This window comes from Lagopus leucura, unplaced genomic scaffold, assembly GCF_019238085.1.
Source record: "Lagopus leucura isolate 7727_CA_CO unplaced genomic scaffold, USGS_WTPT01 Super-Scaffold_73, whole genome shotgun sequence".
Classification (NCBI taxonomy): Eukaryota; Metazoa; Chordata; class Aves; order Galliformes; family Phasianidae; genus Lagopus; species Lagopus leucura.
The window spans coordinates 84,448,879-84,475,564 of NW_024962252.1; the positions used below are offsets into that span (position 1 = coordinate 84,448,879).

The 26,686-nt window shown below is 37.2% G+C and overlaps 1 protein-coding gene across 2 annotated transcripts; it reads left to right on the forward strand.

Annotated features, from left to right (window-relative positions):
* Nucleotides 1-26,686, forward strand: LYPLAL1 (lysophospholipase like 1). Of its 2 annotated transcripts, none has more exons than XM_042892230.1 (5): nt 1-23; nt 4,395-4,494; nt 14,385-14,554; nt 25,687-25,802; nt 26,428-26,686. In XM_042892230.1, the coding sequence occupies exons 2-5, from the start codon at nt 4,448-4,450 to the stop codon at nt 26,665-26,667; spliced, it is 573 nt and encodes a 190-aa protein (XP_042748164.1). In that variant the 5' UTR covers nt 1-23; nt 4,395-4,447; the 3' UTR covers nt 26,668-26,686. The 2 variants fall into 2 exon arrangements, with proteins under 2 accessions (XP_042748164.1, XP_042748156.1); XM_042892222.1 differs by lacking the exon at nt 1-23 and adding an exon at nt 272-381.

Genomic DNA, 26,686 nt, shown 5'->3' on the forward strand with positions numbered 1-26,686 from the left:
TCAGCTCTAATCAGAACAGCGTGGTGAGAGTTTTACTTGCTCTACTGAAAAACAAACAAACAAAAAAAAAATACAAGGAAGGTTTACACCGCCTATGGAAACCTCATTTTAAAACTGACAGCGCTATTTGAGAAGATGAAGAAATACACGCAGGGGGACGCGAACAGCAAAAAACAACACCCTAGCCGTGCCGCAGTTCCTCCCTTTGCGCTGGATAGACGAGCGCAGCCCTTCTCGCCCAGGGCCGGCCCTGCGCCGGCGCGATGGGTGCGCTGTGGGCTGGGCGAGGGCGGCCAGTGACGGGCATGGCGGCGCTGCGGAGGAGCGTGGTGTCCCCCGCTGGCCGGCACACCGCCTCCCTCATCTTCCTGCACGGCTCAGGTGCTCAGGCTGCTCAGGGCCGGGGCGCGGGGCAGGGTTTCGCTGCCTGTTGGGAAGGGCGGGGAGAGCCGCCCTCTGCAGCGGGGTTCTGCTGGGAGCGTGGCGGCCGTCTCCGGCAGGGCAGCTGCCAGGCACGGCGGGGCTAAGAGGGAGGAAATCCGGCTTCGCGTGCCTCATGCCTCGCGGCTTTTGCTTCTCCTTCCCGTTCCTGGAGCCAGCGTGGGGCTTACCCCGGGTGGGGGTGGGCTTCGTGTATGAGCTTTCCAAATTTCCCATTTGTCTGGGTCACTTGCGGTGTGCGGTTCTGTCCTATACCTGCTCGACTCACCTTGCCTGTAAGCTGTGCTCCCGTTAGTTTGATACTCTGTTATTTCTGAGAGTAGCTACCTGTGAAGGATGATTTTCGTAATTAAAATGTTTCTTGGAGTTTCTAGGATCAGACTGGCAGAGTACCGGTACCTTTCTCTGCAGGAAAGGACCTGATGGTACTGATGGATGGCAGGCTGGGCATGAGCCAGCAATGTGCCCTTTGCAGCCCAGAGAGCCAACCTGGTGGGACCTCACCTGGTGTACTCGGTCCAGGTGTGCAGTTCTCAGTATAGGAGAGACATGGACCTGTTGGAGCACGTCCAAGGAAAAGCCACAAAAATGATCCCAGGTGTGGGATACCTCCCCTGCAAGGACAGGCTGAGAAGGCTGGGTCTGTTCAGCCTGGAGAAGAGAAGGCTCCAGGAGACCTGAGAGCAGCCTTTCAGTATCTAAGGGGGGCCTGTAAGAAAGAAAGGGATAGACTCTTTAGTAGGATCTGTTATAACAGGATGAGAGGAAATGGATTTTGGAAAGTAAAAGAGATTGGATATAAGGAAGGAGTTTTTAACAGTCGGGATGGTAAGAGAATAAAACAGTGCAGAGGTGGATGCCTTGTCCCTGAAGACGTCCAGTGTCAGACTGGATGGGGCTCTGAGCACCCTAATCGAGCTGTAAGTGTCCCTGTTAATTATGGGGGCTTGGACTAGATGGCCTTTAAGGGTCCCTTCCAACACAAATGATTCTATGATTCTTTTAGAAGTGTGTTAATAGGCTGTGTAAGGCACCTGCTGGAAGATTCCAGCCTGTGCAGGTGGGCATTCTGGCCATTACAGAAGGCCTTCAGCAAGTGGTCCAAGGGCAAGAGGAGAGAGTTCATTCCAAAGGTTAATATAAGTAACAGCCACAAAGTCCATGTGAACTTAAAAAAAAAAAAAAAAGATCATAGGTCTTTATTACATCAAGGACTTGCACTCTGTTCTGCTGAGTAATTTTCGCATGATGACATGCTTAACTCCTTCAGTCTTACTGTAGGCTTTGATTTTTAGTTGATAAAGATGCTTGTTTATGGTGTTTTTTTTTTTTTTTTTTTTTTGTTTTTTTTTTTTTTTAATAGTTTAATTGCATGTTTCTAAAATCCTGGAAGTTTAAAAACAAAAAAATGAAAGAGAGTTGGTAAGGTGTGTTCAGCCCTCTTGTTGATGCTAATGTTTTAATGCTCAAGGAAATAATTTCCTCTCATGTTGGAGGAGGAAGGGAAGATTATGGTTAGAAGTTGGTTCCACATGTGGTCAAAGCACTCCACAATTTTTCATTTTTAATATGATTTCAGTCATAAAGTTTGCAAGGGGTAAGTATGAGGGCGCTTTTATTTGGTTTTGTTTAGCAATTCCACAGGATAGAATTTAAAACAGAAGTAGCCACAGTGCCATTGCTGTGGGCTGATGTATAAAACTGAATTGGTACCTTCTATATAGCGCTTGTGATGGGAAGTGGCAGTCGAATGGCACGAATCCATTTTGTTAATAATACTTGCTGCAGCCAAAATATGACTAGTGGAGAATGTAAATACAAAATGGCATGGGAGAAAAAAAAAAGCTAGAAAATTTCAGGTATTATACATCCAATTTCAAATGGGGGATCTGTTTGGTAGCTCAGTAAAGAAAGCAAATCGTTGCAAATCAAACTTTAAATTATTATACATTTGATCAACTTAAGTTTACAACTTTATGTAACAAATACTAAAAGAAAATCTGGAAATGAAAGATATATTTTAAAGGAAAACAATTTGTTTTACTTCAAGAGGGGAAGAAAGACAGTATTGCTGCCATCAGTTTATTTCACTTTTGGAAACAGAGTTGACTGCCTCTTAGTTGACTGTTTGCCTCTTTGGTCAGAAGGATAAACAGTGCTGAAATCTAAGAATATCTTTAAAGAGAAACATTTTGGAATGTTGTTGTGTTTTATTTGGTGTCACTGTGGTTTTCTCTACCTCTCCTCCTTTCTGTTCTTAGTGAATCAAAATTTTTCACCCCTGCACAGAAGTACTTGCAGGTTGCATAGCATTTGGACCAGGGGAGCTCTTAGTATACATTAAGCCATTGTCAATATTAATGAGTTTTGCATCTACCTTACATTGGCAAACCAGCTTCAAGAACTGTAGATGCTTCTACTCATGTTGGCAAAAACCTTACAACTCATGTAAGGAAAGTGCTAAGGAACTGAAGTGTTCTGAAGCATCGAGTTGAAGACGTAACTTTGACTTTTAAAATAGCACAATAATGTGTTGGTTTTGGGACCCTGTTGTTTATTCGCCACTTGGGATATTTAGCTCAGAACTTCATGGTTTTGCTATGTGCTCAACAGAAAAACAAAAAGCTGGATTTGGATCATTCTTGTTTTCTGTTGTTAATTTTAAAATGCACTGGCTTTAAATACAGTGAAGTCTCTAAATTTTCTGTGAATGGTAAAGCAAGATAAAAACCTTGTCTATTGGGGAATTATAAGTAGTGTACCAGTAAGTTGTTATATTCATGTGTCATTGTTCTGAAGAACTCATGTAAAAGGACAGAAAGTGTGGACTGGGACAGTTTATCTTGTGGCTTGGTCACTATATGGAATAAAGCAAGTTTTAAAGTCAACCTAACCAGTCTGAAATACAGCAATAGAGAAAGGCTCTTAATTCAGATTAGTGATCTGAGATGAGAATATGAAGGAATCTTTGACTTAAGCCAAGAATGAAATAATATGGCATGAGTGGCAGAAGTGAGATTCCAGGTTGCTGAATCCTGGCTGAATTTTTAGGTTGGAAATTACTACAGATTGTTACCGTCTCCTAGAAACCACATTCTTTGAGCTGGGTTACTCAGTCTTTACTAGAGACCTCTGTGTGCATGCAATTTGAGGCAGGTGACAGGTTATATTTGAAGCTACTGGTACAGCAAAGATGAGGACTAGGAACAGTATTTGCTTGAAAGGAACACTTGCTGCATTTGAATTCATTCTGTATATCTGTTCGTAGCCCTTCTATTTGTAGGGACTTTGGCTATAAGCTAGGGTTGGATAGTTAATAGTAAACCATACAGTAGAGTTCAGCCAGTGTTCAAATAGACCATTAATGGATTAATGGTTTTGAGGAGCCTGACAGATATTTGAATTAAAACTCGAACACATTTACAGAAAGTTGGGGGTGTTTGACTGACAGTTTCCTTAAAGCCTATGTATAACATTAGCATAATAAAATTTGAAGATTCTCATTATTGCTTGACTATGTTTTGAAGTGGGTTAGTGTAAAATGCTGTTCCCTTTAAAAGAGAAAGTCACACTTTACTACAGCAAGTTTTCTAACTCACTTTTGAAATATCCACTGGTATTCTTTTTTTTTTTTTTTTGCTATCAGCAAGTAAGTTTCAAATAAGATGTCAGGCCCTGTGCCTGATTAGGAGGTATTCAGCTGCTGGATGTAGTAAAGTATTTATTGAACTTATGCTGTGGAGCTTCCTGAGGAGTCTGTGTCTAGGAGTATTTGAGTTCATCTTCAGTTTAAAGGTGATTGATGTTATTAAAGGTTATTTTCTGTAGGAGTTTGGAGAATTAACTTTGTGGTTAAGGAATTAGCTCAATCTAATATAAATACATTTGACGTCGTGCATTTAGAAGGAAAACGATACATAGTAATTTGTACTGTACTCTTCTGTGTGTTACAGGTGATACTGGCCAAGGAGTAAGAACATGGATAAAACAAATTTTGAATCAAGACATGGTTTTCCAGCATATAAAAGTGATTTACCCAACAGCTCCTGCCAGGTATTGCTTAGTATATTTAACAGTACAAGTAAATTATTCTGATCCACTACTGCGAATTATGCTTGTAAGTATTGGTGCAGATTGCTGTAATGTGTCCTTAATGTTTATGCCTTTTGGCAAAATCAGAGCTGAACAGTGCATTGCTGCACTGCATCTGCAATGCTGAAGGATTAAGATCTCATGTACATCACAATTTCCAATTCACATTCAGGTATTGTCCTTTAGTCTTTCAACCTCCTTGACATCAGTAGAAGATACTCCACTGTGTGCTGTAATTGAATCATAGAGCTGTATTCTGTGTCTCTGTTCTATCTGTATTAATTTAAACACTAAAATACTTTGTTGTATCTAATGCTGGGCTTCAGTTCTTGGTAGATGGTCTTTGCGACCAATAGGATGTAAAAAATCTGCAACTCCTGGAGGAAGGACTGGGTATTTAAAGTTTATACTTTTCCTTAATTTTGCCTCTGACACAACTGTCAAAAAGAACTGTGTTCAGTGTTCACTGTAGGTAAGATCTTGTTGTTAAGTGATACTTGTATATTCAGTGGTATGCAACAAAGAGATAAAAATATTTACCCCTGTGATTTTGAAAGTTGAGATCAAAATAAAGGGCAGAAGTTGGTCACCTATGCCTGTATGAAACTATTTAAAGATACGGTCTTATTTCAAAGGTGCTTCATTTTTCATAACTTTTAAAAACATTTTCTTTAAAGGTAATGTCTTCTTTAAAGGTAATGGGCCTAAAGGCTCTTTACCTTGACCTCTGTGCCAGTGTGTGGCTGAATGCTGAGGGAAAGAAACTGTGATATTGTGATATGAGCTTTCAAGGTAGAAAGTTCTGAAAGTCAGGAAAAAAAAGTATTCTTGGAGCAGATTAACAAGTACAATAACAGATCTTATCTGGCATCACTAGTATGTAAAAAACCTTTCCTTGACCTTGATCCACTTAAGCAGGAAAAGCAATTGAGAGATTGTGGTGTGAATATGCTCACTGTTACAGAAAAATCAAGCCCATGAAAGCCTTTAAAGCAGTGTCTTTTGGGTTAGTAGGCATTGAATATGAGTACCTGTAAATAATGTGATCATTACTTCATTAATGACAGACTAAAGTGATGGAATTTTCAGTGTCAGATCAAACATAGTGATGCCCTCTGTTTCTTCCCTGTCAAGAGCAAGTACTAGAGAAATGTTGAAGCTTTGCTACCGTATGAAATGTCAAGTGTTGGATTACTTCACTACTACAGAGTACTTCAGACCATATCTGTGAGGCTGGTGCTTATCTTTTCCATCCCATTGCCCTTCTGGGATACATTTTTCATTTACTGTGTGGGCTTTTTGGATAACTACAGATATAAGCCATGTATAAATTAATAATGAAGATCAAGGCTAAATGAATGACAATAATGTGGGCTTTCATTGTTTTTATTCTAAGACTTTGGATTTCTTTACTTTTATGAAGAGATTGGGAGGAAGATGTCGAAGATTTTTAAAGCAAAGAGTGTTTTTAGTCATTTCTAGAGTAGCTAGAGACCATGCATAATTCAGTTAAGTGTTTCTTATCAAAATTATGAGAAGTTTTGTACTGAAAGAATTAAAAATACCCACACTATTTCTCTTTGCCAATGTGAATTATGCTTCGGAATATTAATGTAAACCCTTCCATTGCTGATAAACACCATTAGATGATTCAGTGAAATAAAACAGAGATCATTAAGTACAATAATGTTTACCACTCTTTGCAACTATGAGAAGTGAAAGTAAGTGTTATTGGTTAAAACAGAAATAACAGAAGCCTTTGCAGACCCCCTTCAGTGTTATTTTGGTATTCAAGCTCAAGCACATTATGCTTTTAAATATATTTACAATGATTCCTCTCCTTGGAATCATAGAATCATCAGGGTTGGAAAAGACTTCCCAGATCATCCAGTCCAACTCTCCACCTACCACCAGTATTTGCCCACTAAACCATGTCCCTTAGTTTACAGCATCTAAACATTATCCTGCTATCCACAGAAAATGAAAACAAGGTTCTAGATCATCCAAATTTAAGTAGCAAATGAGAAATCTGCATTAGGCACTTGAATGTGCTATGATTTTGTGTATGTATATACATATGTATGCATGTGTATATACTTATGTTTATGTGTGTGCATCTTCTGGTAACTGCCAAATGAAATGTTTCAAGCACCAGCATGGGAATTCAGTGTCCCTGATAATGATACCTGCAGGTGGGCAGTTGCATATGTGCAAGTATGTAATATGGTTCTGATCCAGCTTCTGAGTATCTGGAAACAGATGCTGATGAAAAGCTGCAGTGATGAGTGAAAGAATATCTCTAGATGGTACAATGTTGTCCACTGCATTGTCAGTTTTAGAAAGCAGAGCAGAAAGGTTTGTGAGCAGGTTTTTACATTAGTGATGAAATCAAAGAAAAGCTTCAAGGTAGGCAAGACCGTACCAGGATTTCTTGGCTAACAGGCTCTTCTGGCAAGATCGCTAATGTGAATGTAGTTCATAGTCTATAATAAACTCCTATCTTTGCCAGCATGGCTTACCACGTACACATTGAACATTCTTAAAGCAGTTATGCCAGTAAAAGGAAAGATAATAGAACTGCAATGCTAGAGGCTTTCACAGGGTAAACTGCATTTCAAAAATTTTCATTTCAAAATTTTGACTGATATGATTCTATTGATAGGTAACTCTTTAGATTTGGCTCTTCAACTCTCACATAGAGTTCTGAACAGCAGCAGAGCTCAAAATTCTCAATAAGGCATTAAATCTTATGTTCTTTGGAGAGCTTAGATAGGTTTTGTTTTCTAAACGTTATTTAGAATTTATCCTGAGCACTGATGCACATATGGTTCCTTTATTACTATAGCATCAGACGTGTTTTGATTCAAGAGTCAGGACACTTAAAAATTATTTTGGAAAACCAGCCCAACATGTAAGCTAGAAGAATTCTAAAATGTGCTTTTTGTTTGATTAGCTTCGAGTCCAGCAAGCACTAGTTAGAATTCTTTCTTTGTGTGGGTAAAAGCAACAGAACATTTCTGAACTATGTTTTATAAAAATTGTTTTGTACCTCTGAAGGTCTCTGTAAAATACTTTAGCCTTTTTAAAGGCTTACTTTTCTTTAATCGTTTTGTAATGTTCAGGGTCTGTCTAGAGGATGATCCTCCATGTGTCCCCCAAACAGATAAAGTATGTGCAGCATTTTTGCACTTTCCCTATTACTTTGGAGTGTTTTGAAGTTTCTCCAATTGACCTGTTTCCTGACTGGAAGTAACAGAAATTACTTAGAAGATACGTAGGTGTTCTAACAGCAAATTACAGTTACAAACAATCTCTATGGTTAAGAGTGTATTTAAATTAAAAAATGGCTAAATACAGGGATTTGAAATCTCAGTGAGAGCAGTGGTAGCTGGAAGTGCATTATGTTTGGAAGTGCCTGAATGTGGTACATGAAGATTTTGTTCAAGTGACTTGCTTTACAAACTTACACTTCCAGTTTTTTCTTCTTAAGGAGTTCTTGCTTTCTGTCACATAGGCAACTGGGATATTAAAAAATCCATAGATGTGTTTAATTTGTTTTTCTTTCAGCTTTAGCTTTCTTTCAAGACAGTGCTAGCGTACATAGATATAACTTGCTGAAGACAAGAGAATTGTATTTCTTCTCCCGTGTAATGCTGATGTATGACTTCTAATTAAAATGTGGGATCTCAAACTGTAGCCCTTGTAGCTGATGCAATCCCTAAAGCCACGTCTACAGTAATAGATTTAAGGGAAAGTCTTTCCTTTTTTTCCTTTTTTTATTTGGGTCAGGATGACTACAGCTTTAAATACTGTTTCATCTGCTATGGCTGTGACTTAAAAATTAGGTTTCTATTGAGTTTCTAAATCAGAACTGAATGCTACCCAATTTAAACTTTTTTTTATAATAGAAAGTGATAGTTTAAATTGGCATTGCAGAAGCTAACGTGGAAAAGTTAAAACCATTTAGGCTCTGCTTGTTTTAATAAGTATACCTTACCTTCTTTAATTCCCTTAAAAAATCTAGGTCAAAGATTCTTTGCATTGTCTAGCGTTCCATTCTGACAGTCTTCTTTTGCAAGTCAGAAAGTAAACTATAAATACCGCTCAGACTATTTTGTGGATCTTTTTTGACATTCACTCAACATACCTTTCTGAGGCCAACAATTCTTTGCAGAGTTTGTCTATTTTTTCACTATTCTAATTTTTGTTGTCGCTAAGTTTGTGGCTGCTGTGAGCTGCTCAGCGTTATGCGCACTGGTCGCCATCCTTTCACCTAGGTTTGCATCTCTGCTCACGGGTGGAAATGAGTTTCATCTCCTCGTAGTCCCCATTTGGCTATACTGCAAAACCACCAGACAGTTTGGCACTGTTCAGCACCATTGGCAGTCTCTGCTAGCGAGAGGCCTAGGATTGGAAAAGCAGCAGGGGTACTGCAGGTCAGACTTGAGATGGATTGGCAGAGCTGTGTAAGGGAGCGTGCATGGTGCCTATCATACTATGCTTGGCTCAAGCAAGTGTTATTAATCCCTCGCTTTTGTGAGACCTAACCTCATTCATAAATGTAACACAACGTTTTTTTAGAATCAGAATTTTAAGGGACAAGTGAAAGGTTTTGGTTGGTATCATGGGGTAGTTCTTTCATTCTAAGCAGAAATTGACCTATTCTGCGTGATAACGATGAAAGCATATTGTGAGAAGCTTTGCGTCTTCCTTTTATTTCTCACTTTCTGCTAAGTGAGGAAAACATGGATATGCATATATGTAATGTTTTCCCATGGGGTGGGAATGGTCATTTACAGTCTACTCATCCACAGTGTTATTGCTGTTTTTCTAATTATTATTATTTTTTTTTTTTTTTAACAAATCCCCACAAATGGCATCCTTTCACCTCTCCCCCCAAAGCAAAAAGGCAAAACAATTAATAAATAAATAATCTGCCTGACCTGCTGAGTTTGAGTTTTATGTCAGTTGCATTTGAAGCTTCCTCTGTTTTGAACGGGAAACATTTGTTGCGAGTAAGGAAAATCATCAAAACATTGTTTCTTCAGGTAACTGTTATGTATTTGCTCAGTTGTTACAATTTCAGGCAGCAGAGATTTAAAACAACTGTTTTGAAAACATTTGCGTTTACACTGATGTGGTTGAGTGAGGAGGCACAGGATGTTCTGTTGAACAGATGGAATTACTCCTTGTGGAGATTACTCTTTTTTTGTGTACTTGTTGAAGCTGTTTGAATTTCTGGCACATTTCATGCTATTACCATACTGTAAAGCTTCATTGTTAAGCTGTGTTGAACCTCAGATTTAGCATAAGATGTAACTTGGATCAGATCTATGAATAATGCTTCTGGTTTGAGTGTGTGGATTCTCTGCCCTCTACCTCCTGTTTTTTTTTTTTCTTTTTTTTTTTTTTTTTTTCTCCAAATTCACTTTCAGCTTCAGGTTGACAGTGAGGTTAAAAAGCAGACTTAATAACCAGGTGTTTTGTTGTTTATTAATGTCACCAGTGAGATTATGCAAACAGAATTTGGGATTAGGGAGTAAGATTGAATGTTTTGTTTTGTTTTGTTTTTCAATGAAAGCAGCTTTAGCAGAGTCGAGACTTGCTTCTACATCTTGGATAATCTGGCACTGTGCTCTGTAGATTTCCTTGAAAGGATGGACTTCCAAAAGTCAACTTTACAGTGTCTTATGTGACTCAGTGCTTCCTAGCTGGACAGGAGGTAAACTTGGGAAGGAAGCAAAAATATGGATTTCAAAATTTTCTGAGTATCTTTCTTTGAATCTTATAGCTTAACTTTGCTGTAGATTCTCAATTCTGTCTCATACCTCCAGAACTTCTGTCTGGAACTTAAGGCTTTTTTTTTTTATTTTTTTTTTTCAATACATCACCAGTGGCCTGTATTTCATGTGACTATTAGCAGAGGAATCTGAGTGATGAATGTGAAGACAGTGATAAAACTGTGACTCAAGAGGAGGAGTTAATGAAATATGTTTATTGATTATCAGTGTGCTTGTCTGCTACTCTGCACTTCTTATTGGAAGTAGCTAGTTGTCTTGTTTTATCCTTTTATGTCTTGTAACTTAACGTTTGATGGACAGTGATTTACAGGTTAACAAACAAAACACGTGTTCTTTTATTTGAATTGATATGCTAGTATCATTTTGGAGACAACTTTGCATGATTTTTAGATCCAAATTTGAACTTCGTGTGCCAGTGTTTGCTTCCTCTCTGCTCCTGTTGACTTAAGATCACTTCAAGCTATTAGCACAAATCTATATAGGATTAAGGTATAGAAAGTGCAATCCATGCTTCAGAAAGCTGGAAAAAGATGGAGGCATTGCTGTCTACTTTCATTCTACTTTCCTTGTTAGTATGTAACCCACATTAGCAGATGCACATCTATCTTCAGTTTGTGAAAACATGATTGATTGGAGTTATTTTGGAATTTTGCAACAGCAAACATTACCTCTGTGTTAGAGTACATGCTTAAAAGGTTAAGAGGATGGCAGTTAGACTTACTAAAGCACAAATTGTTCATTTGAGACATTCAGATGGTAAGTGTGTAGAATATTCCTGAACTGTGGTTTCATATGCTATCTTCAAGAAGCATGTGCATGAATTACGCATCAGTATGTACCCTTAAAAAAGACAACCTGCCAAGTACTAAGAAAAAATATCTAGAATGATGTGAGGAAGCACTTCAGAGATTCTTTTCCTGAGAGTTCTTGCAGTTTCTTAAATGCTATTAGCCATGTCTCTCTACCATCCAATCTCTTTGCTACACAGTTGGTTTGACTTGTAGGAAGCTGTTTCAAATGGATATATGTTTGAAAGTTGGATATATCTGGAAGGATGTTTCTTGGTTCCTGTTTTCTGATATGGTTTTGAATCTGCTTTTTTTTTTTTTTTTTATGCTCCAGAGGCTTAACAAGCAAAGCAAAAACACACCCTTTAAAAAAAAAAATACCAGAACAAACAAGCTTTGTATTGTGGGCTGGGCTGTGTATTTTTATTCAGAATCTCCAAAGCTTGTGTTTTAGGGACATGGAGTTGTTTTTACTACCATTCAAAAATAATAAGAGAAGTGAGGTACAGAAAAATGCGTTAGGAATAATACTGTACAAGTTTAGTTTGAGTTTAGGAAAGCAAAAAATGCGAACTTAGACCATTCAATTTGACACTGTCCTTAACTGACCATACTGAGCTTAATAGATGAAGATTTCACTCCAGTCTCTCTTTCTTTGCTTTTGTGTATTTTGGTCCAATCTCTTGTGTCCATGTAACATAGGAATTTTCTTTTGTGGTTTAATTGTATGAAAAAATTTTATGCTGTATTCTTGGAGCTGTTCAGATGGTTCCGTGCCAAGCATATTTGTTTACCGTGGTAATGTCTGAGTTGTAGTGTGCCAGCTAATAAAGAGATTTATATAAAGAACAAGGTGAATGACTAAAACAGATGTGCCAGTTGGGTGAACCATTAAAAGAACCTTACTTCCCAACTTTATGTAAAAGTTATTCTCAATGTATTTCTGAGAAATGAAGAGTGGTTGCATGGATGCTTTTGAGACAGCTGAAAGAATCTCATCTGTTTGCTTGGGGGTACTTTACCTTTTGATTAAGGCCCATTAGTCTTTCATCCGAAAGTGTGAAGAACTTGCAAAGTCATGAGTTTTGACTTCTGATCAAGTATTGTAATTGCATCATGGGTTTAGTACTGACTCTAAATTTAGTCTTTCAGTTAAGCAGAAATGTGTTTTAATTTTTTTGTAATACATTTTTTCCATGAAATGCAACACATCTTCACTACATGGAAGTCCTTGATTGACCTCCTGTACTAATGCTATAACCTTACACATTTTTTCTCACGTATTCATGTTACTCTGGTTTTACTAGAAAATAAAATATTCTATCTCTGACTGCTAAGCATGTTTACCAGGACTGGTGTAAAAGTGAGAAGTTAAAGCATTGAATTAAATTCTGTTTAGGTGCTTAGTCTGTACAGCACTTTGTCCAATAGACTTCCGGAGAATCCATTGGTTTCACTGATATTGGTGTTTCTGACTGGAGTGGATAATCTTATAAACTGATAAGCAAATTAACAATTTTGTAATCTTGTTTCTTGGCATCAAAGAATTCATGAGGGAAGGGTCCTGGATACAGCCCTAATGCTAGGGAATTAAAAGAACATTTTTTCATTTATCTTCAGCTTGTTGGGTGTATGAAATATTTCTACTGTATTTCCTTAAATTTAGTGGTTACACATTTTTAAAGGCCAAGTAAGGGCTAATTTAAACATATACGTATATTAGTTCTGGTTGTTAAGTACATGGTTAGTTTTGAATTAAGTAAATGAAGGACAGCCTAAACATACTCAACTGAAGTTGACCATCTTGAGTATTGGTGGATTGTTTTGTTCTCCACAGACAGAAGCTGTGCTCAAGTAGGTGAGACAGAGCAGTCTGTGTGTACCTGCCTGCTCTTTATTGTCTTTCTTTATATTTGGCTTATCAGCTTTTAAGTCATGGATCTTACGTACTTCATGTTCATAGCACCTGGTGGAAGAAAATCTGTGGTTTCATATTTTACTTGTATAACTGAGTAATGCGGGTAATATTCAGCTTTTTGCATACTTCAGCTAGTGGCAGTATTTGTGGTTTAGAGGTAGACGTCACATGAAATGTATGAAACCTCTCTGCTATTAATAAAGGCAGAATTTGTTGTTTCATTGAGAGTAATTGAATTAGTGCCTTTCTCATTTTAGGGTAGTTGTGTTTTTGTTTAATCTTAGTACTGAAAACATGAAGAGCACAGAAATCAGCATTAGCTTTTCAGTGGTTTCTCATCCAGACAGATTTATCAAAAGCTGTCTGTTTGTAGGCAGTGATTGTAATCTGATCTGAGCTCACCTAAGCTTAAGTAAAAATGAAGTATGTGCCCCTGATTAGACATTGCAATTAAGGATTTTAGGGGGCTTGGTTTTGAGCTGAAGCATAGATCTCAAAGCAAGATTTTTGGTATTAAATTGTGAAACCATTGCAAGGCAGTTAGATCACCTTTCTTGGGATTTCAGATTTCTATTTATCTTCTTTTTTAAAAAACAAAGAAAAGGCTGCTTTCAATTGGAGCTTTCATGATTGTGAGGTTTAGGCAGTACTTAAAAATATTAATCTGATAACACCGTATGAGGGTGGAGAGAGAGAGAGAAAAAAAAAAAAAAAAAAAAGATTGCTGTGCCTTTAATTTGTCTGTGCACCAACCAGTAAGCACATGGCACTTCTTTCAATTGCTTCTGAGTAACCTACCTTAGCAAGGTGAAGATGGCTGTGTTTATTTATGAAGTAAGAAATAATGAAATAAATGTCTTAGAAGTACTTGAAGGCTCAAGTACTGTCTTATGACATATGCACGTCCTGTTAATTTCAACAAAAATAAGGCAACTGAATCATGTAACACTAGTTCCTTCAAAGTTACCTTGTTGAGCAGTTACTTAAGTTCATTCTATTCCCTGTAGGATTTCAATCCTGGCTTTGGGATTAAGAACCTCTTGACAGGGTTAGGATTAGTGTTTAGCTGAACTGATCAACCTTGACGTTAAAAGTTTCAGTCAGTTCGTTTTACACAGCAGCCAAATGCCTTCTTCACTCTTGAAAAACAGTCTTTTAAATGCAAGAAAATGCGAAGTGATTGGGGGTGAAGTGAATTAGAGCTGAAAGATATTTCTTCTCTCCTTTGCTGGACAAATAACAAAATACTTTTACTTAACTATTACTTTTATTTACCGATTATATTGACAGCTTTTGATCTTATGCTTAAATAATCATTTATTTCCTTTCCTTCCACTGTTATAGGCCTTACACACCTATGAAGGGAGCCACTTCCACTGTGTGGTTTGACAGATATAAAATTTCTAATGACTGCCCAGAACACATTGAGAGTATTGATGCTATGTGCCAAGAACTTACAGATTTGATCAATGATGAGATGAAAAATGGCATCACAAAGGGCAGGATACTAATAGGTAAGACTTAATTTTTGATGTGTTTATTTTAATGCTTCTAACTGTTGAGATCATAGAGATCATTTACTTGGAAATTAATTCACTCTAAAAGCCAATGAGCCTATTTTGCTATGGCCAAGTAACTTCTTCAGCAGCCAATCCTCAAGAACATTCAGTCATTATTTAAACCTATATCACATGGTGAATGTGGCTAACTGCAAGCAGCATCCTCAGAAATGCAATATATAACTATTTTAATTTGAAATGATCGTTTGTAATCGCAGTTTAAAGCATAGTGAGCAGTGCTCTACTGGAAGCAGTGGAAAATACAGCCTTTTGCTTCTAGCCATTTTAGTGAGTGAAAAGATGTACTTTTGGCATGCTTTGCCAGAGATGCTCGTATTTTGGAGAGTGCAGAGGTAGCATATAAATTGTCATGGACTTTTCCATGCTGCTTTAAAGATTCTGATTTAAGTTAATGCACAGGGAAACAAATAGAATGTTATACATTGCTAAAGGTTTATTCTTGACAACAAATTATGTGCTAGTTGTCATATTTCATTCATATGTCTATCTCCTTGTCACTCTTCATTTCCACAGATTTCCAGTTGCTTTCACAGTAGTTCTGTGAAATAGGGAGTGGGATATCAAGGCACAGAAGTTGAGGCCAAAGGACTAGCCTACATGAGAGAGGGAGTGAGAATTCAAGAGTCCTTGGCTCCTTGTCCCATCTCTAGACCACAGACTATTTCAGGTTGGGGAAAAAACTCCTAATGTGGGAACTTTAAAATTTATGGCCAAGTGAATCATGCCATCAAGCTCCTGCGTGGTGAAGCCACTGCCCTTCAGCCTACATGTTTTCTTGGTCCAGCCCAATGTTACTCTTTGAAGGCCTCTGTTTACTTTCCCTTTCTGGCTTATTGCCCTGGCTGCGGAATGCATTGTTTTGGATGGCTTTCAGCACAGTCTTTGATCTCTCTTTCCTGTGTTATACCTGCTGGCTTGGAAACAGCTGAAGAAGTGCAGGTGCTTTTTCACAGAGTGAGCTGAGAGATGTTCTGTTTACAGATCCAGTTTGCTACTAGGTTTTTCTCCTTACTCTGTAGCCCTCAAAGTCAGTAGTACACTGCAGTATAAGTGTTTTGGTTTTTTTTGTTCTTTCAACAAGTTTTAAACAGTGTAAAGTAGATGTGCACCAATTCCTTCAGCATGTATTTGGAAGTCTCTCTCTGTGAACTTGCATTCCTCGTCTGCAAAATAAATAAAAAAAAGTTAATGTTTTCCTCACTCTGAAGAACTTTGGCTTCAGGCTTCTCAAGAAAGTTGCTGTTTGTTTGTAACAGGTGCTTCATCCTAGTGAATCTAATTTTCATGTAACAAACAAAATAAGGCAGCCCTGAATCAGTTCCAGTCAGAGTACAGAGGTGAGGAGCCTGTGTAAATATATAAGAAAAATTAACTAGTGGAAAAAGAGTTGTCACACATGGCTGTGCAAGACTTTGTGTTCTTCCACAAGAACTTTGTGCCTTCTCTCTGTGCAGGTTGTAATGGTTAATGAGAATGGGATGCAATGGAGACTGAAGCTCAAGAGATCTTGTGAGGATTCTATGAATAAAAGTTGATTTTAATATCAGTGAGAGTCTGTAATGGAACATACTTGGTAGTTTTAGATAGGCCTTCTTGAAATAGTTTAACATATTCTGGCACTGTTTCTTACAGAAAAGCAGAACTCCTGCAAAGGCATTTGGTAGCTTTATAACTTTTCATCAAAAGAGTGTGACACCACTGGTTAATTATGAGGATATATTCAATTCATCTGTACAGATCTATAAAGCCTATAATAGGAAGATCTTAAATATATGAGAAAGGGACTGGAGAATTGACAACAGTCTGAAGAGCAGCAGGGGTTCTTTTCAGGTACATCACAGAAGCCAAGAACAGTTGCATGAGCAGGGAGGAGAGTTACAGAGAATGAGATACGTATTAAAGGTTTGTGGAAAACTGGGTTTTGGGACTTTATATTTTGCAATAAGTGGGTGTTTTAATGAGTGGAAAGAAAACGAAATAACTATGAGGAGGATAGCAAGATTGAAGGTTATGGTTTTATATAGAATGGTGGACTAGAAATTACAGGCTGAGGATGAGTGTCAGATATTGTTAGATGATTGCAAGCTAGGTGTTAGGCAAGCAGGAAGGGGGAAGATACTCAAATGGTGGAAATGAGCAGCCCATCATCAGGTGTTCTAGGGGATGATTCTCCTTCTGGAGCAATCAAACTTTCCACCAGGCTGAAGACTGTGGGTACAACAAGATCGTATGTTCTGAGAGAAATGACATCCTATGCTGTTACTTTGGGTAGCACGGTTAGCTCTGAAATCCAAAAGCAGCTGCCAGTAGAGCTGAACCCTGAAACTAAGGATGAAGTCAGAGTACGCTATGTCAAAAAAAACATTACAGCATTTTTTTAAACAGCTGCACTGTGTATTTACTTCTAAAGAAAACAACTAAATTGCTTAATTCACTGGAGGTGAATTGTTATTAAAATCAACCAGCATGCAGTGGTACATAGCTCATCTGCCCGTTCTTTTCCTGATAGTCTGCATTTCTTTTGTGTCAGTGCAGAAGTCTTTTAAAAGAGGTAAACTTATTCACTCAGGATTTTATTCCTCTGACTTCATAAGGAGAAAGAAGGAAGACTTTGAAATATTCCTTATTCTAAATAATTATATTTAGAATATATATTTAGAATATATTTAGATATAGTGATCATTCCTTGAATTTGATAATTGAAGACTCGAGGTAAACAGCCCTTTTGAGTTACATTTCTGGTTCTCCTGGCTGAAGCACTTCTTGCAAATGACCTCAAAAGTTATTTGACATTGGAGATAAGAGCGTGATAAGAATTAGTCAAATTCTGACTCTTAATTGGTACCCCTTCTTAAAAGCTGGTTGTGATCATTCTGTATTATCTCTGAATTCATCATTAAATTAATTAAGTAAATAGCATTTTAAAATGTGGGACAATCATTTCATTTTCTACTTAAAACAGAGTTAATTTTCAGGTGATGGTGGATCTTTTTTTGTGTGTGTTTTTTAACTTCCAAAGCAACACACATCACTTCCAGAGTGCTGGTGTACTATAAAATGACTTGTGTGGAAAATGCCAAGTATTTAAGCAGTCTTACTCATGAATATGCTGAAGCTTGATAGAAATAGACACTTTTCCTTATGCTGCACATGACTACGGTTCACTTTAGTCAGCTGTTTCAGTGAAAGCCCATCTTTTTGTTCTCTATTGTTCTTGATTGAGTACTTCTTCCCTACTTTACAGGTCAGTTTTTGTGTAGTACAGAAATGCTGATCCAAGCACAGTGGGGCTCTGCCACCTGTAGTCACTTGTGTAAGCAGCCAGTGAAAATAAACTTCCAATAACAGTCCTGTAGATTTGACTGTGTGCCAAAACACACACACATGATTCCTGACCCCTTGTACTGTAACAATAACAAGACACACAACCACTTTTGTTTATTGCTAGACTTCTTACACAGCTACTGAACCATGGTGGAAGTAACATGAAAGTTCTGTGCCTCTTGTAAATATTAGCATTTCCATTTCTCAGTGTGTGTGAGAATAAGATGGGGAGGAAAAACCTTTGCTTTGACATCCCAGAGAGAAGATTCTGTAAATATGAGAAGATAAAATATCAACAATAATTCATTAAAACACAGCGTGAACTACTTTGAGACGTGCCACAGAGTGCACGTTGACATGCACTTACTTCACATCTGTGCCTATGGGGTCATAGAAGAGAAAGGCTTAACAAGGTCAAGTTCTCTAATCCATCTTCATATGTCAGTGCAGATTCAGTGCTACTTAAGCAAATCCTTACCATTGCTTTTCTGTCTTTTTTTTTTTACTAAAAGATCTCGAATTACAACTTTCCCACATCAACCTAGAATCACTCTCCTGGTTTTTCTGTTTTAAACCTTTCCCTAGTGTAAGCCTTTCCTAGTAGACAGCGTTAATGTCATCTCATTTATAATTCTTCTTAAGGTCCTCTGTTTTACAGAAGATAAGTATTTTTACTGCAAGCAGCACAGTACATATTTGCCAGAGGTTTGGTATTTGAGTCATAGATAGTACTTTCTGCAGTGAAGCAAAATAAATGTTCCATTTTTTTTAAGGAGAGAGTTGAAAGGAGAGAAGGATTAGCATTCCAGATGAGTTTGCAAGTATATACCAGGTTGCATGGACGAATCAAAGGCATGAGGTAATAAAAATGTATAGATGGGAGTAGCAAGCAAAGCTGAGAGATAAATGGCAGGAGTTGGAAAGCAAGTTTTCTAAATTCATTTTTCTTGATGCATGTTTAATGATCTTTTTTCCCTAGTGCTCTTTCACCTAATTTTCTTCCCTTCTTTCGTTCTGATTTGGCCTCAAGGGTACTCCTCTTCTGCTCCTCTTGTAAAGCAAATTAAAGCTTTTCTTGGTTGGAGAAAAGATGATTTTGGAGTATCTTCTGTCATCATGCATCTTTCCCATTACTGCTGGTTATAGCCAGGAGGAGGGAGAAGAGGTACATGTCTCTAAGCTAGGCACCGTAACACATGGGCTATGAGGTCTACAGATAAAGGTATTTCAGAAATCAACCTCAATGTTACCAGACTGAGCTGAGTGTAAAAAATACAGCTAGGTGTGGTGGGAGTGCTATATTGTCATTATCAGAAACAATCATGAACATATTTGAGGTGTGGCCAGATCCTTAGCTCTGGTAGGGTAGCATCTGAATGAAAACTCCTTTGAGACTTCATGGCTTTTACTTTTCTTCTAGTTCTGAACGTTGACTGCTTATATTCTATTCTACCACGTACTTCAGTTGAAAATACACAATGAGATTATTGTTTAACTAAAGTGATGCTTCAGAAACTGCTGTATACTTTTTACAAGAAGACTGTAAAACTTGTGTCACTTAAATACACATTCAAATATGCTGGTATTTTTATAGTGGGAAAGTTGAATAGCAAATTTATTCCAGAGTACAGGAAGTGGCTGAGCCAGTCAAGGGAATTTGTCTTTGTTCTTGTAAAGACAGTGAGTAACAAACAGAATAGAAATGCTGTTAGGGGTTAATCCATTCATTTCAGTCCTGCTAGTTTGTAAGTTTAATGGTTAGTGAAGTTCCAAAAATAAAGGAGAAAAAGGATGATACAAGGAAATTCACTTGAGATGAAGTACATGTTAAAGCACTTACACAGGAGCAGTGTTCTGGGACTTTTGTGGAAAGGGAATTTGCTGTTTCACTGGTATATTTGTACTCTTCTCTGATATTCATATATGAGCACTGTTAAATGCATATAATACTTGCATTCATATATGGAAAAAGGAAGGTCAGAACAGAAAGTCAGCTTCTTTGCAGTTGATGTGTAGAACAAGGATTTGCTGTTACCATTAATAGAAGGTAAATCACAGAAAGTCCTTAGGGAGAGCAGAAAGTAAACTGAAATGTAGCTTTAGGAAAATTCATGATAATAAACTGATTAAAGCAACTGTAAGTTGAAATTTCAAAAAGGAGAAATGGAGAATGAAAAATGGTATGAAAACAAAAAGAAAACTAGGCAAGAGCATGTAATATATTGTGATGATAACAGAATGAGCAAAGGCAATTGCCAGCTGCTGGTGTAGCCCAACAGAACAGGAGGGTAATTGTCTCTGTTTCACAGTGCTGGTACAGATGCTGTGACATTCATCTCTTGCCACTTTGTTGCCAAAGCTGCGCTGACAAATCTGAAGAAATACAGGGTAGATGAAAAATAAACAATATTTCTTCTTTTGTTTCTCTAATAGTTAAAATAAGCACTTCAAAACCCACTCCTACATCCAAATCTGTATCCTTGTGTTATAAGTCTGTGCTTAGCCACTTTTCCTACGCTTGCTATAATGAACTAGTTTCTAATTCTGCAACAGTAACTCATGAGAGAGGAGTTCGTGCTTTGTCTCCACAAATAGCAGATCTGCACACCATGTGCATGTCAGAACTGATGTAAAAATGTGATTAATAATTAAAATTGTTTCCTGCCACTGTGATTTTTACTGGGGAAAAAACAGCTTTAATCACTTTTTAATAATCATATGGGAAAGACTTAAAAATGACCTGGTTCACTGTTTTGTAAATCGCCATAATCAGTACATGTAACAAAATGATTAAGGCTTCCTTCTCCAAATAATAGGGGAGCAAAAGAGGAGAGGTGCTGTGCTGGACCTTGTGTCTTGCTGAAGTGTGACTTGTGGGGAATGTGAAGCTCAAGGACAGCTTCAGTGGCCGTGAATTAGTGAAGTTCAAGATACTTTGGGCAATGAAGAGGCTCACAACAAGCTTGCAGTCCTGGACTTGAGAGCATAATTTGGCTTTTTCAGGTCGAGTCCCTTGTGAAAAAGCCCTGGAGAGAGGAGGGGTGCAAGAAAACTGGTTTGCTGTTCAAGGGTCATCTCCTCCAGACTCTGGAGTGTTGAATCCTAAGAAAGACAAAGTCAGAAAGTCCAGGAAGCCTGTATGGGTAAACAAGAGGCTCTTGGAAAATCACAAACTCAAGAGGTTGGAACCAGATGGACTTCAAGGTGCTTTCCAACACAAACTAGTCTGTAATTCCATATGATCCTATAGGTTTACAAGAAAGATGGGGAGAGGCTCTATCGGAGTCTCTTTAGGTAATACAAGGAATAATGACTTTAAAAGAGTAGATTTAGATTAGGTATTAGTAAAATATTCTTTATTGCAAAGGTGGTGGGGCACTGGACCAGGTTGCCCAGAGAAGCTGTGGATGTCCCAATCCTGAAAGTGTTCAAGGCCAGGTTGGATGGGGCCATGTGGAATTTGATGTTATGGGCAGAAAGTTGGAACTCGATGGTAAAGGTCTCTGTCAGTTCAAACCATTTTTATGATTTTACTGCCAGATTTATAAATCAAGAAGGAATCAACAGTATTGAAACTGTTTAAGTTTTCATTCCCCTAGGAAAATGTGAAAAGCTTCCTGAATTCAGGAATGAATCATTGCAGGTACTAAGTGCAGCACAGAGAAGACAGTTAACGTTCTCTCCTGTACACCGAATGCTTGAGAGGGAGGGAGCAAAATAAACCTTTGTACTAGATAATGTTTATTCACTTTCTTGGATACAAACTCAAATGTTGTTTTACTTAATACAAAGAAATGAATAAAAATGAAGTGTGACAGTAGATAAATATTTGGTTTCCTGAACATAATATTAAAGCACCGTCACAAACCACATTATTATTTCAAACTGATAGAAATAATGAGAAAATTAATAGAAATCAATATCCATAGCACAAGTGTGCTCAAGGCTTTATACAAAGACCTTTACCTTTAGAATGTTCTTTAGGCTACTTATAAAATCTAAAATGGTTTTATCACTGAAAAGTGGCAGTAGCGATAAAAGTTTGGTTTTTTCAAGCATGAATAAATTACATACAAGCAATTCATTCTCTCTTCAGTGTTATATCACCGTATGGTTGGGGTATTTTCTTAGTACTGCTACATGTTATTCCAGTCAAGAATGTTTTGTTATTAATAAAGTAGACCTTGGGAGTTTCCTTCTGATTCACACTCTTTAATTTGGAAGTGTGAAATCCCCTTGATTTCAACAGATCTTTTGTGATTAGCAAAAAATTTTTCTTAATTAACAAAGCAAATTACAAGCAACTTTATTTTCATTGCAGGGGTAGGTCTTACCTAGAAACCAGACTACACAGAAGCAGATTTGAGGTCATAAATGCATGTTTGAGTGAAGTTTCTTTGTTAGAGGAACCTGCTCTACTGAATTGAACCTGTTTTATATGTGCTTATGCTTACTTAGCTTGTGCCTAAACCTCTTTTGTATAGCAGACAACATAATACTAAGAAACAATGCTCCTCCGTTGCTTAATTTTTTAGTTATTGATTGCACATCTCTTTAAAAAATAGATATGAAGTGAAAAAAATAGAAAATGAACACAGGTTTTCTGTAAAAGCATGTTAGTAAAATCTGAACTTTGTTCACAGCCTTTCTGTTCTGGCATATACATTTATCTCAAGAGAAGGTCTTGCCTATCTGAGGTAAAATGCTGCAGTGTGATTTTTTGTCTTGATTAATTCATGACAATCTTAACAATGCTGTAGAATCTAGGTATTGGTTATGCTGAGATGATGAGTGTATATAAGCATCTTGTACTTCTCTGTGTTGCGTGTGTTCTGTCACTTCATACATTATTCCTTGTAATATCTTGTAATATTTTTCCTTAATCTGAAACCTGAATTCCTGTAGTAGTTTCATACCTTTTTTTGGCATTATGTCAAATTTACATGTACAGTATCATGCTTCTTGTAGTTGAGGTTTGCTTCCAACGGCAAATGCTTATTCAGATTGTTTCAAAGTATTTACTACGTGGTGTGTCTTTACTGATTATTGTGGTGTTCAGTGATAAAATTCAGGTTTTCTTCTGGAAAACCAATTTCAAAGAGCTAGCTGTCCTTTGTATTACATTTTTCTTATAGTAGTATGAGCCACATGAAAGAACCATTACCTAATATTCTTCTAAACAGAAGGTGACTGCATTGTCAAAGACTGCTAGTGAGTAATTGCTGATAGGGTTGCCAGACTGTGACTAACTCAGTACAAAATTTTAGATTAAATCATTTACAAACTAGTAATGAGTTTTCAATGCAAACTTTTTTGTATTCAAAAACATTCAAAGCAGGCTTTATTTTCTGTGTGGGCAAAGCATATCTGCACTTTTTTTGTAAACTATTATAATATAAAAGTTCATCTTGCAGAGGACTGACGTAATAATGTCATTCAGACTGATGAAAAGAAAAGGGAGGAAATGATGAGGTTTCACAGAAGAGAATACAGAAAAACTCAGCTCCATACACGATGTTATTTATGTGATAGCTGTGTAACTTGCTGTATTTGTAGGTACTTCCACAGGCTTTATTTTTCTCTCTGTGAATGTGGGGTTAGTGGGGTTGAAATTTTGGGGGTTATTCTATGAGTCTTTTGCAACATGATCTTTTTCATTGTTGAATCCTCATACATATGAAAGAACTTGTCTGGTGGGGAGTGATGATGCAGATGAAAGGCTTGCAGTGATGTTTTCAGTATTTTTGTGAGGAAAAGTTTCTTCAGAACTTCAGATGATGTGAACTGTGTGAAGTTTGTGTTTTGGATTTACTTACTCATGCATCCTTCAACTACCTGTGTTTCTGAACTGCCACAGAGTACTTAGGCATATTACTTTTAACGTTACCCTTGAAATCAACCTTTAGTTTAAACAGCATATCCTGTCTTTATTTACCAGAGATAAGTATCAGGGTATTATCAGCTCCCCTGCATATTGGTACGGGATTCCAGCTGTATCTTCCAGTTTGAAGATACAACTCACCTGATTCAACTGATGGTCGTGTTTGTAAAGGAAGGCTAGACTCTAGTGTTCCAGACTGTGTGTTCTTCTTTCTCCCTGACATTCATGTTAAAGTGAGATACTTCGGTGATCATATTCACCTCAGGACTACAAGATGACAGTAGCTAGAAAGAAGAAACAGGAATTCAATAGAAATTCTGATCGCAAATTGATGAGAAATTAAAAATACTATTGTATGAACAAGAGAAGCTGAACACATTGATTGGATTAGTCTAGTGCTTGTAGGAAAATTTCTACACAAGTTAAGCCAGATCTTCCAGTTACAATACAAGATGTTCTGTGAGCTAGAATGGTCTTAGACCTTGTGGGACCTACAATTATATTTACTGGAGGACGCTTCCCTGTTCAAGGCTGTCTCTCTATGACCAAATAATAATTACAGAATGCAGCATTTTCTGCTTCTGAGCTTGTGTGCCCCAAGGATATTGCATGTGGTTGCAGCAGCCAATGAAGTATCAAAGTTGAATATCACTGGACTCAGTTTCAGTACTGAAGAGCCATTGCACTTGTTGAGTTTTGTACAGGAACTGGTATGAATATGAAACTTAAGTGTACAACAGAACAAACTCAAAACAGAGGGCTCGCATAGTCCTTACAGAAGAGCTTTGTTCATTTTCACATCTCCATTTGATCACTTCAGAAGACTAAGTTAATTGGGTGCATGTTTTGTCTACTTTTATTTTTCCTTCAAGCTGTATCTCCAGGTCTTCTGCATTAAAAGGTCTGGATACAGAATTTTGCTACTAATTAACATTTGGATACAGAATTTTGCTACTAATTAACACTAGTTAACAGCTTGGTATAAACTAATGATTTCATTAGTACACGTGTACTTGCGCTGTTCTGAGCATGGCTGCTGTCACAACCTTTCTGCCAGTTATCTGTGTGCTAGAGATGTTTTAGCCAGCCAATCATTCTTCATGCTAGTCGTTATCTGGATGCAGTCAGTGTAGTACCTTACCTACTACGCCTTTGTGAAGTAATGCAGTGGTCTGGACTTCTTTACTAATGAGTATTTGTCATGTAAAAATCATCCCTGAGGAATTCTTGCGTAAGAAAGTAGTGCAGTTTAAGATAGGTACTTAACAGAAGGCTGTTAGATCAGAGATCTTCTTAGAACTCAGTTGCCCCTGTTGATTGGTAGGGGTGTTGAATCTTTGAGGTCCCTTACAACATAAATGATTCTATAAACTGAGGTGGGCTACCTCACTGTTTTTTTTCCTATTTGTTGTCTATTTTAAGAGTAACAACAACAAAAAGCCTCGAACTCTGAGTAGCTTAATGTGAGTGTTTATTGGTTATATACAACAGCAAAACAGGTCTTTTATGCTTAAATTGTATTAACCTTAAAAACAGGAGAATTTTGTTCATAGGATTTTGCTTTATTCATATACAAATATATATACATAACGTTCAAGTATCTGAAATAGGACATATGCAAACAACTTCTAAAGTCAGAGTGTTTTGGTTTGTTTTTTCTTACCTAGTGATGAAATTGTAGTGGCTCTTTAGCTGTCCAACTTCTGAATTGAATCAACTTTCGATTTAAGATGTTTAAGTAACAAGATAACAATATAGTTTTCTGTTGCATTATGCATAAAAGGTCTGAAGATAAAAACAATCGAAGTGGATTACAAATGTATTGTAAAATCCTGTATTTGTTTGTTTTGTTCCATCATAGGAGGCTTTTCTATGGGAGGTGGAATGGCAATGCATTTAGCATATAGGTTTCATCAAGATCTGGCAGGAGTCTTTGCACTGTCTAGTTTTCTCAATAAAGATTCTGCTGTATATGAGGTGAGTGTGAAAAGTTTTTACAGTAATGTTGCTTGGCTTAAAGAAAAGCGTGATAATTAAAATCAAATATAGCATGTTTCTGCATCTGAGATATTAGATTAACATTCTAAACTTACATTTCCTTTAAACAGGTAAGAAGAGCGTTAGAGAAATAAGGCTTTAAAACTGTCCTTACATAATGTTTTGTTGCTTTTTGAACAGACAGCACAACTACTTTTTTCAGACTAAATCAATGCAGAAAGAGAATTAACAAACTAAATGCTTTGAAAGTTGTCAGTAGTTTTTAGAGTCCATGTAAGGTGTAACTGCTCTTTGAAAATTTATAGTGAATTACAATGCTCATTGGCTCCATCTGCTGCCATGAATTTATTTCCTTTCTCTTGTTTGGAAAGGGACATAGTCTTAAATTTAAGCCTTATCATTAGTTAAGACTTACCACTGGAACTTGAAATGCAGTTTTTTTTTCCTGCAACATTTCTTAGTTTGCTTTTATAGAGACAGTACAATATCTGCACTAATAGGCAGGTTAGTAAATTGAAGTGTTATGTAAATTGTCAGCATGTAATTGTAAATATTCTTTGAAAATGTATGGCGATGTGTTACACAGTGTTTCTTCTCCACCTAGGCTTTGAAAAGAAATGAAAGTGTTCTTCCAGAGTTATTTCAGTGTCATGGAACTGCTGATGACCTAGTTCTGTATTCTTGGGGTGAAGAAACGAACAAGATGTTAAAGTCACTGGGAGTATCAACTTCTCTTCATACTTTTCCAAACCTCAATCATGAGTTAAACAGAAATGAAATAGAAGAACTTAAAACCTGGATTCTAAAGAAGTTGCCTATTGAAGCTGAAAAGTCAAATGAATAAAAGATGTAGTATTCATGTA

Excerpts from the sequence above, each read along its gene's own strand:
- LYPLAL1 (XM_042892222.1), top strand. The coding sequence starts at position 306 with ATGGCGGCGCTGCGGAGGAGCGTGGTGTCCCCCGCTGGCCGGCACACC. Across the intron at positions 14,555-25,686 it reads AAAGGGCAGGATACTAATAG|GAGGCTTTTCTATGGGAGGT; the intron begins GTAAGACTTAAT and ends GTTCCATCATAG. Across the intron at positions 25,803-26,427 it reads AAGATTCTGCTGTATATGAG|GCTTTGAAAAGAAATGAAAG; the intron begins GTGAGTGTGAAA and ends TTCTCCACCTAG.